This window comes from Callospermophilus lateralis, chromosome 2 (genome assembly GCF_048772815.1).
Source record: "Callospermophilus lateralis isolate mCalLat2 chromosome 2, mCalLat2.hap1, whole genome shotgun sequence".
Classification (NCBI taxonomy): Eukaryota; Metazoa; Chordata; class Mammalia; order Rodentia; family Sciuridae; genus Callospermophilus; species Callospermophilus lateralis.
In genome coordinates, this window is record NC_135306.1 from 175,153,164 (window position 1) to 175,170,541 (window position 17,378).

The 17,378-nt window shown below is 35.8% G+C and overlaps 1 protein-coding gene across 1 annotated transcript in view; it reads left to right on the forward strand.

Annotated features, from left to right (window-relative positions):
• The first annotated feature begins 2,656 nt into the window (after positions 1-2,656).
• The window catches only part of Bbox1 (gamma-butyrobetaine hydroxylase 1), a 51,822-nt gene continuing 37,100 nt past the window's right edge, over positions 2,657-17,378 (forward strand). Inside the window, exons 1-2 of the mRNA XM_076844282.2 lie at positions 2,657-2,875; positions 3,824-3,938. Coding sequence (XP_076700397.1) covers positions 2,657-2,875; positions 3,824-3,938 — 334 coding nt within the window. The remainder of the gene's footprint in view (positions 2,876-3,823; positions 3,939-17,378) is intronic.

The window sequence follows — 17,378 nt, forward strand, 5'->3', positions numbered from 1 at the left end:
CTATTTACCTCTTATGCTTCTATGAAGAAATGAAAGTTGATCACAGATCCTTTAAGAATTACTCAAGTAGTCATCTTCTATACTGGGGTGTCCTGGAGCTTCTCAGACAGCTATCAACACCATTTTCCTCCAGTCTTATTTTTTGTTTACTTTCATAACCATCTCATCTTCCCTTATCATTACAACTTCATGGTCAACTTTGAACCCTCTAGTGCAGTGTCACAAAGGAGATATTTATTGTGTATTTTAATGGTAAGTTTAATTTTATATACGAGGAGGAAAAAGAGAAACCATGCATCCAGGCATGGTTATATCCCACTGTGGTGAAAACATGAATTGAATAACTTGATCAAGGACAGGCAAACTACAATATATGGACCAGATGTGGTCTACAGGCTGCTTTTGTGCACTCCGTGAGCTCATGATATTTATTACATTCTTACAGGGTTTAAAAAAAATATGAACATGCAACAGAAACTGTATGTACCCTGCAAATTAAAAAAAAAAAAAGGTACTATCTGTCCTTTTACAGATAGTATTTAGCAACTCCCTACATAGATTTAAAAAAATAGAAATCTTGTATTCCTATTTTTTTTCCTTAGCTATGACATGTTATTTAAGGATTTGATTATATTATCCCAGCATTTCTATTGAAATCATTACTGTTCTTTGAATGTATATGTGAGAAAATATTCCAAACTGCCCCTCCTCCTATCAGAAAAAAACAAATTGCCTAACCATTTCACAGAGAAATTGATGTTAGGACTTGCCTAAAACCCCTTATTCAAACGCATGAGCTAAATTTTCAGATTTTAACTAAATTATAATTTTAATGATTTTTAAGTAGTAAATCTGTCATGTCATTATACAAATTTAAAAAAAAAAAAACAGGAGTTCCCAAGTAGAAATATACCCAAGACCCAGTGAATTGTATTATAGCTGTAGTGAGTTAAATAAAGAAAACAATTTTCCTTGTCTTAACGCTCTTCCATTACCTGACTAAAACATTAAAGCTAATGATTTGGAAGGAATATGTGTAACAGTCAACTAAAGTTGCTTTATTTTAATATTGTGTATTTTTAAAGTTATTTTTAATGTTACATAAAATATTTGCCAGAAGTTCAAGAAAAACAAGGATCAATTTTGTCTTATTGGCGTTGAAGCACCTAATTACTGTAAATGGAAGGAATTTTACAAACATTCATCGTGTGTATGTGTGTGTGTGTGAGAGAGAGAGAAACACACATATCTCAAGGCAATGGAGTTTCATTTCTATTGTTCACATCACCTTCTATTAATGATTAACTGATAATTACCTGGAAGATTGAGACATTTTACTTTCATGTAAATTATATTTTTTCTATATAAGCTCTAATCCTTATTTATGAGTTCTGGAAAATAAAAATGAAGAAAGTGAAATTTAGGGCACTGTCATGTTTTTTGAAATTCAAGTATAAAGTCATTAATGGAATCAGGATCAACACTGAGGTGCTAAGTCTATAACACCACAGTGGCTAACTTGCACTAGATTTTCTTTCCCATAGATATGCATATATACAAATTTGGTGGATGTCTTAATTTTAAAAAGGTCATGTATTCTCAATTAAAATGAAGGTACATAAAAATACTCCATAAATGTTCAGAATAAACTAACCAAAATATCAAAGCACACTATTGATTTATACCAAAGCTGAAAGTTTCAGAGAATAAACAAATTCTTTGCATAACTTAAAGTTGTTGAAAATATTTCATTGAGACAATGTACTACATCAGAAAAAGAGTAAATAATAAACCAGGTGGGGTGGACATGCATGTAATCCCAGCAGCTCAGGAGACTGAGGCAAGAGAATCACAAGTTCAAAGCCAGCCTCAGCAATTTAGCAAATATTGTGTCTCAAAATAAAAAATAATATGGGCGGGGTATGTGGCTCAGTGGTTGAGTGCCTCTGGGTTCAATTCCTGGTAAAAAAAAAAAAAAAATATATATATATATATATATATATATATATATATATATATATATATATATATATAAAATAGACCAGAGATAACGTTATGTTCTAACTTATAGTATGCCTTAAAATAAATTGCATTAATATTCCCTTGATTAGAATAAGTTTCCTAGTTAAGTATTATGAAAATATCTGTTTTCAAAGGCCTTATACAATTGGGCATCAGTTAAAATAGCAATGGCACGATTGTTATACTATCAATTTGTGGAGCATTTTTTCTTTTAAAAAAATTTCAGAGACTTATCAAACATAAAAGTATGTATGTCATTAGTTCTGAATTTATTATCTAAAATTTCGGTGAGAAAAACAAGGAATTCTTTTTATCTGAATCCTGGCCAGGATTGGTTCTGAATTTATTATCTAAAATTTCTGTAAGAAAAACAAGGAATTCTTTTTATCTTATTTACTTTTAGCCACTGTGTTTCTGTTTATAGCATCTGAAATGCTCTCATCAGAACAAGGTCCCCAGAATTGATAAGTCAAATCCACAGGCTCAGGCAGCTAGGTGACTAGCAGAGGCCAGAGTCCACTTGAACTGTGCACACTCACAGAGGTCAAGCTTAGATCCACTCCATCTGACTATTCCTTTTAACACTGATTTAACAGCAGCTCGCTAACAGGATTTACCCTCAAACACCAGAAACATGCATTGTGCCATCCAAAAGGCAGAAGCACTAGATGGGAATCACTTGATGCAAATCCTCTGGAATGATGGGACAGAGTCTCTCTACCCAGCTGTATGGCTGCGAGACAACTGCCAGTGCTCTGATTGCTACCTGGATTCTGCAAAAGCACGGAAACTTCTCCTGGAAACCCTTGATGTGAACATTGGTATTAAAGACCTGGAGTTTGACAAAAAAAAGGTAATACCTCTAAAGAATCACTTCCTTCTCTTCCAAATAAATAAAGGGGCTAGTCTAAAATAAGTCAAATAACTTGTTTTTAATGTGACTATGTATATTCCAACTATAGGATCATGTTCATGTTGTGCTCAATGCAAATTAAGCATACTCAGTAAATGAAAGGATAAGCTATTATTATTACTTCTACCATTTTTAATAAAATCTGCATTATTGCTCATTATTCTTTCCGTGAATGGCATTAAAGACACAACTATGTCAGTGGTTCTGAGCCTCAGTTTATTCATTTGTAAACTAGGGATTCTAATAAAATTTGTTCATAGTAATGCTGTCAGGACTCAATGAGATAAAATGGCTAAAAAAGAATAGTTTAACATACTGCTCAACATACAGTGAACACTCAAAAAAATAGTACTGATGATTTTTAAAAATTTTATCAATGTCTTTTTTTATTAGTTAGTAGTTGTGTAAAGTTTTGCTCTGAAAGAATAGTTTTCAAAACCAAATGAGACATGACAAAATTTACCAGAATTCTTATCAGAAGGGAAGATTTAAGCAGAAAGGGCATCCTTTTCCCATTCTTTTATCTTTGTCTCAACCTGAGGACCAGGTGTTCTCACTTTTATTAGTAATATTATTTCTGTCTCATTATCATTACTCTTTCTAATACCCTTGCCAGGAATCGTAATTACTATCTAACTTCAGTCTTCACAGAATATTTGGGGATCACAAGTTTAGAGACTGTAGAAAAAGGACTTTGGGTCAAGTTAAATTCTACTTCTTGCACAACTATTTTGGTGGACTCATCCTCAGATGTATCGCCTTGACTTGCAAGGGATAACTAGATTCCCTGAACACCTTAAATAGCATTGAGAAATGGTGTAACCAGAGAGAACACAATTATTTGGAAGTATAATGTACACTTAGGTGATATTTTCTTTCTATTTCAAGGTGAATATCACATGGCCAAATGAGCATTGCAGTGAATTTGAAGCTGATTGGCTGAAGAAAAGATGTTTTTCCCGGAAGGCCAGAGCAAAACTTCAGGAAGAATTGTTTTTGCCAGGTAATCCTGCTACAGTCTTCAAAGCCACTTAAAACCCTTACTATCAGTAAGGGTCTTTTTAAAAGAATTATTTTAATTGTACATAATTGGGGGGGTACTCTTTGATAATTTGATGCATGTATAAATTTCAAATCAGAGTAGTTAGTAATTTTATGGCACATACTTATGAGGTGCACAATGATATTTTAATACATAAATATCCAGATATGATCTGTATTTCTACCACTTGATCATGACTTTGTAAGGATTTTATGGTAAGGAATTTGCTCAGCAACAAATTCAAACCCCATGATTTTTAAAAAATAATATTGCCACTTATTAAAATGTTTAAAATGTTACCACTAAAGATCATTTGGGTCAAAATGAAAAGAAGTACAGAGGAGTTCTAAGACATTGAAAATAGGTGGGACAAAAGAATTGCAGCAGACTGTGTCCTTATTGTCTAAAGTTAAATCTGGCATCTCACTGGCACTTTGTAAGTGTTCCCTGAAAAGGAGCAGGATGAACCAGAGGCAGACTTCTCCTTAATAATTTTGTCTTAGTGCCAGAACAACACAAACCAGCCAAGCAAGAATTCCTAACCTGGTGTCCACAGATGGAATTATGTGATCAATGCACCCATAGAATGGTGAGCACCGCATTAAGTATGAGTGTGAGTTGAGTGTGACTGAAAGTATATGTGTTCATTTGCACTCCAGCACATTTGTCTGGAGAGAGTGTATATGTGTCTCAAGGAGAATCTGTTGCCAGAAAAAATATTCAGAAAAGTTGCAGAGGATGGATTCTGTAGAAAAAAAAAGAGGACTTATTTTTGTGCTAATAGACAAAATAAAATTAAATACCTAAAACAAAGAGAAAGATACTTTTAAAGTATAACTTGTAGGAGATACAGAATAATAGAGCTAATGCAGAGGCACTCCTGAGGGTGGGAGGAATGCATGACTTACTCTGCATCTTTTTTTTTATTAATCAAATATTTTTTTAATGGTTGTTCAAAACATTACAGAACTCTTGAAATATCATATTTCATACATTAGATTCAAGTGGGTTATGAACTCCCATTTTTACCCCAAATAGAGATTGCAGAATCACATCGGTTACACATCCACATTTTTACATAATGTCATATTAGTGACTGTTGTATTCTGCTACCTTTCCTATCCTCTACTATCCCCCTTACTCTGCATCTTGAGATTTGTTACACATGGGTTAAAGGCTAACTTTCTCGCGAACAGGGTGATTTTTGTGTATTTGCTAGAACCTTGACTAGTACGAACACACTAATGTGACATGTTCCCTTAAACTTTTTCTGCTACTATTAACTAGACATATTGAAAGTCAACAAACCTTTCAGCAACCTTGTAGAATTCTCTAACACCTCTGAGGGAACTCTCGAGTCAAATACTAAAAAGAGATTTTACCTTATTCTTTCAAAATTCTCAAAAACGTGGTAATTATCCATGGTTTTGAATGCTACACTTAGAATAGGTTACTCTGCAAGTCACTAATTAATCACTACACCAGATAGCTTTACCTTTTGCTGTGGTTGTCAGTACTAGGGTATGATAGTGTCCCCTTTGTCTTTAAGCATAGACTAATCTTGTCAAGAATTAATTTTCTCTGCTTGCTTAGTCTGACCATTCTGCAGCTGACAAGGTTTTGTTCTAGTGTTTTGTGTGTAAACCACCAGAAATCTATTTTTCCCTCTCTTCAGTCCTGCTAGCTGGTTGAATACACATGTGTATCCAGGGAAAAATGTTTTTTCTGCTTTCTTCCAATGAGCACATTACTAGATTCTTCAAGGAGTCTCCAGTTACACAACTTTATAGCAATTGTCTGGGTCAAATTGTAGTATCTCAAATGTATTATCTTTTATTTATTTTAGATTTCTTCTGGTACTCAAAGCATTTTTTTTCTTAACTCTGCCTTAATTTTGTAATCCAGTTGGATTTTACTTTCATTTCCTTCAAGTTCTTCTTCAGATTATTTCAGGAAATAAAAGCCAACATTTTATTATTACAGCTTAAGATTTTAAGCACTGTAAAAGGATATGGTCACCCCCTATTAACATTTCTTGATTGCAGTTTTACAGCTTACATTTCTCAGTACTATCAGGCAGTAGCAAAGTAGAAATGATACTACACTCAGTTAAGTAGTGGAAAAAACTGATCACAAAGACAGGCTGCAATCACAAATAATATAAGGAGAATTGGCTGTAATGTAGACACTGGAAAATACTTTAATGATTTAAAACAAGATCAGATTTTTAAAATATGTTCCCAAGATGTGCAGTTGGTGAGTAAAAGAAGACACTAATGGTTCATTTTGGGGATATTGGTTCTATGGCTTTTTGCCTACAGAATTTGATACTCTATTTCATTGCCATTGCATATTTTCAAATATCAGTACTCCAGGGCACCTAAACAAATTGAGTTACATTCATGGAAGGATTTTGTTTTGAATCCCAATAGCAATGTCTCCTCCTCTGCTTTTCCTAAGAGTGAGGGCCACAGGGTTTTCAAAATCTGGAGTCAAGATGCAGAGCACTGACCTTGATCTTCTCCTGGAATGAGCTGTTGAACAAAAAATTGAAAAGGCAAATGATAATCAGCTGTGGGATGGATTGTGGGACAGTCATGGGACAGACTAACATGGAACAGTCACAGCTAAAAGGAAGATGTGGATAATAATCATTTTTCCTGAATTTCTATTTAGTGGTGTGCCAATTTTGTGCTGGGGAATATGCAAGAAAATACCAAAATAGAAAAAGCATTTGTGTCCATCCTTCAGGACTTATCAAGTCTAGTACAGAAAAAAGTCATGAAAACAAGTAAGCAAAGTACATTAAGTACATTGAAGCATGAATTGAAGGTAAACAGTGACCCAGAAGAAGGAATTTGAGGAGATGAGGTAATGATGCTTGAGCCAGCTTCTGAAGAATTCATCAATTTTTTAGGCAAAGACAGAAAGTAAGGAAATTCTCTTCAGAGGGAAAAAAGAAAACATGTAGAAGATCTTTGAAGTGTTAAATGAAGGATGGTTTTGGGAAACTGTTATAAACTATTAACATTGGTGAAGTTAAAGCTGCTAGGCCACCAAGGAGACGGAATGGTCCAAACTAGGACGGGGCCGGGGCTCAAGTGCCCTGCTTGGTCCTCCAACCACAGAAAAGGAAAATTCTTCCTAACAGAGTCCAGATATCCCATTACATGAGCACCCCACAGATTCTCATCCTATGAGGTCAAAGAAATGAGCTGAAGATGTTTACAGGTTTAAGATCACCTTAATTTTTTTGGCTGAATTTTACATTTTTGGAGTTGTGTCAGTTGATTTTAATTAAATGACTATTATTTCTCAAATGCCTACAAGTCTGTGAGCATCTAAAATGCTTTGCTTTGCTTTTGTTGCAGTCTCCCCTCCTGCAGTGTGTGTCTTTGGCCCTGGGTTTGCATTTTTCTTATGAAGAGAGTGAAAGGATCAGATTTGCATTGTAGTCCCAGCTGTGTGTTGCATGTACTATATGTGGAGAGACAGGGAACAGGGACCCATAGCATGGCCTAGGAATGCTACCATCAGAGAAAATGATGACTTAAAGGGAAGAAAGATTGGGGAAGAATTTGTATTCAATGAAACATATATTAACATACAGGGTGGGAAGTTGGTGGCCCCTATCAAGTAAAAACTTGACTGATAAAGCCTACCCTATGAATACTTCCAAATACATGGATGAAAATTGAGGACTTTAATAGAATACTAAAAACAAAATTGTATTATGCAATTGTTTTAACTTCTATGCAAAATTTCAATGTAATTATACACTCGTTTTTGTGACTGGTAAGCAAGATTGACAGAACTAAAATGAAAAAAAAATACTATATGAGGTAGATAAAATGACTGATCTGCAAATACGTATTCTTTTATTAATACTCAGTGCCAAAATAAATGAATGTGTGCTTTTCTCTTTGATTTTAATCATCTCTTTGAATTGGTACTAAAATATATCAGTCTCTTTTTTAATATTTGTTGTGGAAAATTGAATTTTAAAAGTTATAATTTAGAGAAAATATTTTTTTTTTCAATTTGAGATTGTAAGCTCAGATTTCTCACGACTCCAGGACTAAGCTCTTTATACAGTCAAAAGAGAACATTTTCTCTCAATTCTGTATGCCTCTCTTATAGCAGAGCCAGCCTTGGCCATCTACTTAATCCAATGACAACCCCTCAGTCTATAGCTATAATCCCCTCCTTTGTTTTAAAAGAATAAGCCACAGAAGTGAAAACTCTCAAGTAACTGTCAGAGCCCTCTAAAATCTATTTGCCTTGCCCACAGCAAGAAAAAACACAGAGCTTTCCTTTCTCAAAGAGAACTGTGTGTTTACCTGAAGATGAAGATTGTTATTATAGTGTAAAGAACAGGGCTGGTTTGGTTCAGAAGCCATTTTTACAGAACCTTGTCAAAAAGCAAAAATCATGTGTATATGTATTTAGTTGGAAACTAACACACACAATAAAAATGTCTAAGCCCATGTGTTATTTTATCCCATCTCTGAGCCTTGACCCATCCATTCTTGGGAGTCTGCTAAGGAGCGAGGGGAGTGAGGGTATTTATTTCACCTATTACTGTCCTTGGGGATTATAAACAGAAATGGAAGGTTTTGTTTTTCATTTCTCTGGCAGCTTTAACATGTTCCAGGGTCTCCGAGTTGCCAGGTCACAATGGCTTCGAAATAACCTTGTCAAACAGCTGCAATTGAGCCACAAGGCCATCTCACAAATATGCTTACCTCCCCCAAAAAGAGACCTAATAAAAAAGAAACTTTTCTGAGGTCTCCTTGGCTCACAAGCTTAGTCTCCATTCTGTTGAGCCTGTTATATGTACAAAGGGCCTCTTGACTTTTAGATCTTTGGGGTTTTGATAGAATACACCTACTTCAATTATCTGTGAGATTACTCTGTTCTTTGTTGATGTCTTTTAATGTGTCCTATTTTTTTCTAAATTAAATATTATTTAGTATTCCTACTTAATTTCTTCATTGTACTTGGTAAACTCAGGTAAAATATCTAAAGGATCCAATGTCCTTCTAAGAGACTGGATTGCCCTTGTTCTGTCTGTCAGCCCAGCAGGGAAGACAGAGCCTGGAGTGATCTATATTATTATAATAATAATCTAGAGGCTGTGCCCACAATTTCTACATTAGTGGTATCTTTCTTACAAGCTTAGCTTACTTTTTTCTATACCCCTGGAATGAGTTTTATAACATTGGCATTTGGACTGAAAATTTAGAATTATGAATTTAGGAATTTATTCCTAGGGGTGACAATTTCAAAAAGTAAAGTTGTATGTTAACTTCACATTTCCCAAACCTACAGATAAGGGATAAATTTAGCCTGACATTTTTGCTAGAGCCTACATATCAGGAAATTCACTAACCAAATAAATAAATAACAACTAATTAAAAATTATTTCTTCTTCTGGTTTTACTTTGCTTCTTCAAGATGACAGACTAATGAACTATACAACCTTAGTATTGAAGTAGTAGGTATCTTTATCAGATTTAAATTTCTTCTTTTAAATTTCAAGCCCAGACTTTCAAATATGTCCATGGAATAGCTATGGGCTAATTTTTTTTTTTGGAAAAAAAAAAAAAAAAATATATATATATATATATATATATATATATATATATATATATATACTTTTTTTTTAAATTTTTCCATTTCATTCTGTGGATTTGCCTAATTTTTAGTTGAGCAAATTAGAAAAAGTTCTACTCCAATCAGTGAGTTCTCTAACTTTACTAATTTTTTTTAATCTTGAAATCCTATGCTTGTATTAATGCATAACTTTGCTCTTAATCAAAAGGACTATAGAGCACTGAGGTTAAAGTACTGTGAGTCCTAGGCCTTGATGGATCTGTGGCTTTAAGCAACTCATTCAACCTTTCTAAGCTCCAAAATCTTTATCTGCCTGATAGTATGCAGCCACCTTCTTGAGTAATGCAATGCTAAGTGAAGGGCAATGCTGCAGAATATGTAGTAACTCACTTAATTTTCACGGGACTCCCCTGACATGGATATAAATAACCACAGAGAGTAGCCCTGAGAGGTTTCTTGATGCTCTAGACAGTATATCATTATTTTTTGAATGCAGAGTCCTGCATTCTTTTCTCCAGGTGGCTTTCAAGTTTCCACGAACACTGTTGGCACTGAGAAGAATGATATTTAACAGGTTATAGAAGCAAATATTGCACAAGCTGTATCTTATGACAACTTAGTTGGAACCTTTATCATCTCATGCCTGGATTCCTGAGTTAACTAGGCTGCCCACACTAGGCTTGTGCAACTCTGCAGAGAAAAGTCCCTGATGCACAAGATCATCTCCCCTCCCCCTCTTTACTCTGGTGCCTCATTGCTTGAAGAATAAAATCCAGCTGTCACTTGGGCTTTTAAGTCATTCTACAATCTGGCACCCCCTCCACAAGCATGTGGACTTTAATTCCAGTTCTACCTGCTCCCTGGATTACTTGTTCTACTTTTTCTCTCTGGGCAAACTTCACCTATCCATCTTACAAGGTCTACTCACATCCCAATGAAGCCTTTTACCAATTATTTACTGGTAGCACTGAAATACAAAGTCATAATATAACAGTGGAAACCTAGGGTGTTTTTTTTTTTTAATTTTGTTATAAACTGAAAAGAAAGTGAAAAAATATAGTGTAAAGAAAAAGCTCTTCACCTGTAAACAATCATATTATGAAAGGAGCACAGACATTAGAGTTAGCAAAGTTGGCCTTTCGCTTGGCAATCTTGCTATGTTGCCCAGGCTGGTCTCCAACTCCAGGACTCAAGTGATTCTCCTGCCTCAGCTCCTGGGGTAGCTGAACTACAGGCATATGACACCGTGCCCAGCTTAGCAGTGACTTTGACTCTGCTCTGTGAACTTAGTTTCATAAATTATCTAACCTCACTTTTTTCACATATAAATGAGGCAACACTTCTCAGTTTTGGGGAAAAACTTTTCCGCTTAGAGAGCATAGACATAAGAGCAGAGGTACAGTCAGGAACATTTAGGAAAGCGAGAAGGAGAAAGATACAGTATCTGATGATTGAGCTTCTCTGACGGGAAGAATAATCATGTTATATGCCTGAATTAAAGCACAGAGTTTAGAGTCGAACTGTGGCTATGAAAGGACTTTGATCATTCAAACAGTGGTTTGACCCTAGCCAAAAGTTAACAACGTGGCAAAGTTTCATTTATATTGAATTTTAAAAGGCAATGATAAATGGGTCAATGATAAGCCTAATTCCAGTCAAGAATATGCAAAACTTTCATGAAGCTGGAGTGGCCAGCAGAGTTGGGAGAAATTAACCATCATTTTAGTTAATTAAGGATAGCTACAGATGAAGACACCAGCAACCCTCAGGTATATCATGTCACATATGTGCTAGGGAGTTGGAAGAGAAAAATTCTAGACTCAAACTAGGTCCAATCCTATGCCCATATAGAAGGTATAATCTTAATAAGGAAGATAAACAACAAATATCTAAGAAAACAAGATTCCCATACAATGAAGAAGTAGCCTATAAGCTTTACATCAATAGGGCATAATGAAAGTTTCTATCCCATAATAAATTGTCTAGTTAAAATATGATGGACAACCAAAATTGGGTCTGATAAAGTGATTTGAGAAGTATGGGGGGAAAAAAGAGGAAAATCAGAGGAGAAATGTATCTTTTGATGGCAGCGGATGGTCTAAGGTAATTTTACTCCCTGAACAGTCTTTTCCATCTCAGTAGATGGCAACTCCATCTCCCCAGTAGCAGACTCATCCTTGACTTCTCTTGTCTTTCATTCTACCCATCAAATTCATCAAAAAATTTCATTAGCTCTATCATCAAAATAATCTACCATCCAACCATTTTTCACTACCTCCACCATTACCCCTCTGTCTAAACTACCAATATCATATGTTCTTCTCTGTCCTAAACTTCTTCTTCTACTCTCACGCCACTCTTCTTTTTTCACATGCTTAAGCATTGATATATGCCAGCTGCTGAGGTCAGTGTTTAATGCATATTGCCCTATTTAGTCCTAGAAATAACTACACAAAGGCAACATTGTCATTATAATCATTTTACATGTAGGAAAATGAGACTAATAGAAATTAATAACTCATCCAAAGAGAAAGGGGTAGTAGTCTTCTGATGAGCCAAGATGCAACTGAAGAGCACCTACATAATCAAATAGTTCCCCTCCGCCTCTGCTATGTGCTCACATCAATACGTGTGGGTTCCTCGGTCTGCTACTACCATTATTGCATTGAATGATCATGGTCTGTGTATGCAACTGTCTTCCCCCAGTAAACTGTTGAAATCCAGGGAAATAATTACTGTTAGTAACAGATATTTATTCATCACCTACCATGTGCTGTGCATTTACTCATTCATCACATTCCACAGTGTCTGTTATGTATCAGGCACTGCACCCGGGGGCTGGGAATTTAGTGTGGGCAAAACATAAAAAGACCCTCACCCTTTGGAGCCAAGTATACATAGGAATTAAGAGAAACTTGAGGACAGAGAATGTGAAAAAAAAAATCAGCTAGGGGAGCTTAAGATACAGTTAAGTAGAGATGAATGATCATGTGGTAAGTTCAGCCATCCTAGTGTGTTTTCTTCTAGCCATGTTCAGTTGCTCTGGCTCAAGTGAAAACTGAACCCGGTAGCAAACCATTGTGTTGTGTTCTTTATAGATGTCATCTCATTTAAATTTCACAACAACCCTGTAGGCTAATTTCATCCTGCATTTTCCAGACAAAGAAGATGAACTTTGAGAGTTTCTCAGTTTCTGAAGATCATGCAGATGGTAAATATTGGAATTCACATTTGAATCCAGATCTCTCACATTCAAATCTTGAGTCACTAATTTTGAAGCAAGGTCTCTATCAAATGGAACTTGCACCCTATCTCTATATGAGTTTAGAAAGCTTTCAATGAATGAATGTCAGAAATAAAGTAGATGAGTACGGGGGAAGAACTCTTGGCTAACAATCAGTTCATACCATTCTCATTGACCAAAATGTTAATAGAAGTCAACAGAGCTGAGGCTGACATAAAAGACTAATTAGACATGGGCTGCATTATTTAAATTATAATAGTGAACTAGCCCACCACGAAAGAAGGGACCAAATCACATTTATAATATTATGTCCAATTCAGGATACTCACACTGTCGTGGGGCATCAGCACACTTGAATACATGATCCAAAGAAGAACAGAGAGGGTGATCAAGGGTTTGGTACTCATAAAACCTGGCATAGGATGGAAGAAGAAAGAGGATACTCAGCCTCAAAAAAGCTTAGCACAGTTGCTGTCTTCATGGACATTCCCAAAAGTTCTGTATTGTGTAACATAGAATTGGGGGGTTTAAAAAAAAAAAAAGGTGACATGGGAAGATTGTGCTTTAGCATTAAGAAAAGGTTTGGAGTAGTAAGAAACTATCTGCTCCATAGAGGTATGTGCTGGGTAATTGAAAGGGATAAAGAGGGTGTTTTATAAATTTTTTGTGGATGTTATAGTGGGTAACCAGAGCAAGGACAGAAGGTGAGGCTGACTCGTTTCCCCTGCCTACCCTAAGGAAGTCTAGGATGATGATCTTTTTTTTCCTGAGCTGCATCAGTGCTTACTTTCTTTCACTGAACAATTCCTTTCCTCAATGTCTGGAGTCAAATTGTGTGGGTGATCCAGTTCTGACAGATATTAGCTATGTGATATTGGGCCATTTATCTCAGGTCTTGGGCCTCCTCTTCATCTCTAAAATGAAAATAATAGAACATATTCTATAAAGTTGTTGTAAGGGTTACATGAAGTCATCCATATACAGTGCTTAGAAGAATGTCTGAAACCGTAAGTGCTCCATAAACATTAGCTCCCGTTATTTAAAAAATTATTCGTTGTGTACTGTGTCACCTCACCGTTTTACGTGTTCCTCTTGTTTACTCCAGTTATCTGGTCATTCTTGTCATGAGGATGAGCATATAGACTATCCTAGGTACTTAATAGTCCAAAAGTAAAATTGGTTGCTTTCCTTTCAAGCAGGATAAATTTGTTTAGATATCTCATTTATACTTTCTGAGGGATATTTTTAGAGTCTGATGGAATTATTGCCTAGAGAAAGGGTTTGATAGGTTTCTCCATCTTCCAAAATACTAAGATGTTCTCTGACACAATCCCATTTTTAACTTCTAGTCTTTAGTCATCATTAGGAAGTAAGCAAAGACTTATTAAGGATATAGAAAGTATACGTTTTCTAAAAACCCACTAGGTACCATTCTTGGACTATATACCTAGGGATGAGTGAGGGAGAAAGAAGCAATATTGGTGAAGAAATAAAGATAAATGGCATGACCCCCATAGTTCAGGATGACTTATAATCTAGAGAAAGGTAGAGATGAAGTCCTGCCTGACCCAGCCCTACTCCACTTCACCTTATCTGACACACTTCCTATGGCTGCCTCTGCCCTAGTTTCAGTGACTCTGAGTTTCTCCAGAAAGCTAGGAGATGTTCCATCTCTCCCTGTCTCTCCTGCTTGCACATTCTTCTCCCTGTCCTTTGTATGAAGGTTTTCTCTTACTCCTTGGCATTTGGTTCAAATAATTGCTCTTCAACTTGACTTTTCTTGACACACACGTGTAAATAAGTTCCCCACCTCAATCCCAACCATTGTTTTTTTATTGTCATTGACCCCACTGGTTATACTCATAGCACTTGCCAAATTTTTTTTTTATTCTTTATGTTTTTCTATCTGCTTCTTTGTTTATACACCCTTTTCCCCTTACAAAGGCAGCTATCACATCTACTTTGTGTGTTTGTGTGTGCGTGTGTGTGTGTGTGTGTGTGTGTGTGTGTGCATTTGATCTCTTGCCCCAAAAGGACATTTGATAAATATGTATTCGATATAATTTCAACATCATGAGGTAAGCACTGGGACTGAGGTATGTACCAGTGCTGGGAGGCCAGAGGATACAGGCATCTAACCCACTTTTAGAAGATTTAGGAGATTTCCAGAAGCAGGGCATTGCAGAGGTTTTTGGTGCCCCTCAGCACTCATCCTACACAAGCCAGCACCTTCCAACTGCAAAACTGCCACTTGCCTTCCCTGTTTGGGGGAGCATGCTCAGCTTGCACATAGGGAAGACCACAAAGACCCAGGAGTGAAGAGTGGGTGTTTGGGTCTCTGCATCTCCTTGCACCATAGCTGGGACACCCCTAGAGTATAATTCTACAGTCACTCTATAAGGTCCCACAGTGCTGAACTCATTGCCAAAAGCCATAACCCACTCACTGAAACTCTTTCCACAGGCTTTCTACTCTCTTGCATCCCCATCTCTTATTAGTGCTCCCAGGGATAACTCTTTAATGAATTATTCATCTTTGAATCCTCCTCTCAGGAATACCTCAACCTAAGAGACGACAAGTAGCCAGAATCTTGAAAGACACTTAATAAGAGTTCCCTGAACACAAGGTGAAAGAATATCCAAAAGAAAGCAATCTCTCAAATAGTGCTGGAAAAGAGAATCAACGCCCTATTTCCTTCCTTTCATGTGCCTTTTCTCTAATAGCAGTCAGACTTTGGTTTTGGTAGGGCCCTTCCAAAGTATTCCTAGAAAAGATAGTACAAGATGGGCTGATGCTCTTGATGCCATTTCAGAGCCAGAAGCTGAATTCAGTGCAGGTAGACAGAAGGTCCTAAACTCCTGAAATAACACATTGCAAACTAACATGCTGTGCTCATAAATTTTTAGCTAAATAACTTCTTTGTGTCTTTTCCTTTTTGAAACATAACTCAGGCCCCTGGAATGTGGTGCTTAACCCTCAGAAGGAAACCTGTACAAATGGTTCCTTGAAAGCCAGTATGTAGCCTGTTCATAAATTTTATGATGTGTGAAGCACATGTTCAAGGAAGTATTTATTAGTAAGACCATAAGTTAAATTAGGAAGGGTGGTTCATACCTTAAATATGCCGTCATTTTCCATTCAGTTCATGTATTCAGACCCAAGCGTGAAACTTAAATTTGTTTTTAATGTATTCTCTTGACAAACGATTTACTCTAGTCAGATGTATTTTCTTTTGGCTCCCCTGATAGTTAGGTTTTGCAATTGGTAGGAAACAGGAAAATTTTCTTAAATTACTCTTTCAAGGTTAAAGTTTTAATATTGTGTGCAGATATCACAGAATAATTTTCCCGCTAGAGTTAATGAAATAGAGTACTACTACTTCTCTCTGAAAATTGGTGTTTTATATTCAAGAGAGCATGATGAATTTGGAAACTGGCTAGTCACAGGACTATCTCTGAAAGTCACATTTAGTATAACACAATGTTTGAGTGGTTCATATTCAGTAATAGGTTCTGTGATGGGCTATGTCCCTTGGTTTCTGATTTCTGCAAAGCTCCTGCAAGGGCATTCCAAAATGAGAGCTATGGTTAAAAACATTAGAAGTTCTACAGAACTTAAATACTATTGCAACTGTATTCTTTACATTAACATTTTGAAAGCTGTAGGTTATTTATAATGTGGACTGTGCTGTATATTTTATTGACAGGCTTGTTTCTTTCCAGAGCCTCTGATATGTGAATATGCTTAATTTTACGTATCTAAAGAGTAACATTTATTACAAGAATCTAAATCTTTCCATATTGCTAAAATTAAAAATAGTGGACTTTTGTGTGTATGCATTATTTTATAATGGAAAAAATAACTCATATATAAATAAAAATTCTTGCAAAGGTGTTATAAAAAGTATATTCTTAAGAAAAGAAGAAAACATGCCATAAATATATATAGTATGTTACTTAAACAGAGTTTTCTAAAATATACAAATAAGTCATAACACAAACTCAAAAGTTTTAAAAACAATTAGATCTTGTGAAAAAACTTTTAAATCTCTGTTTATTATATCTTACTATCACACAGTCACTGAAACTCACTGAAAGGTGATACTGGCCTTAAATAAAACCAAAAAGGAATGCATCAGTGAAATATATTGGCATGAATTAAAGAAGCTAACTTAGCTGATTTTTAAATGTGCAAAGCTTTGGCTCATTTCACAAAAGGTAAATAGTGATGTTGTTGCAGGGTTGTGCAATGAGCCCTATTCCTAATGTTTTCTCTGCATTTAAAATTCTGACGGGGAGCCAAGGTTTAACGTTAAATGCCCATGCTCAAACAAGTTCAGACAAAGTGTTCCTCATTTAACTTGCCCTACTTTCTGTATTACCTAGTAGACTTCCTTTATAAAGATAGGACAAGCTATGGACATTTAGACATAGGATTCAAAAATGCCTATGATGACAGCACTTCAAGGTATCAAGTGTTTATGTACAATTTTTGAAATTACGGACCTGGGGACCTGTCACCTGGATTTGACCAGCTCTGCA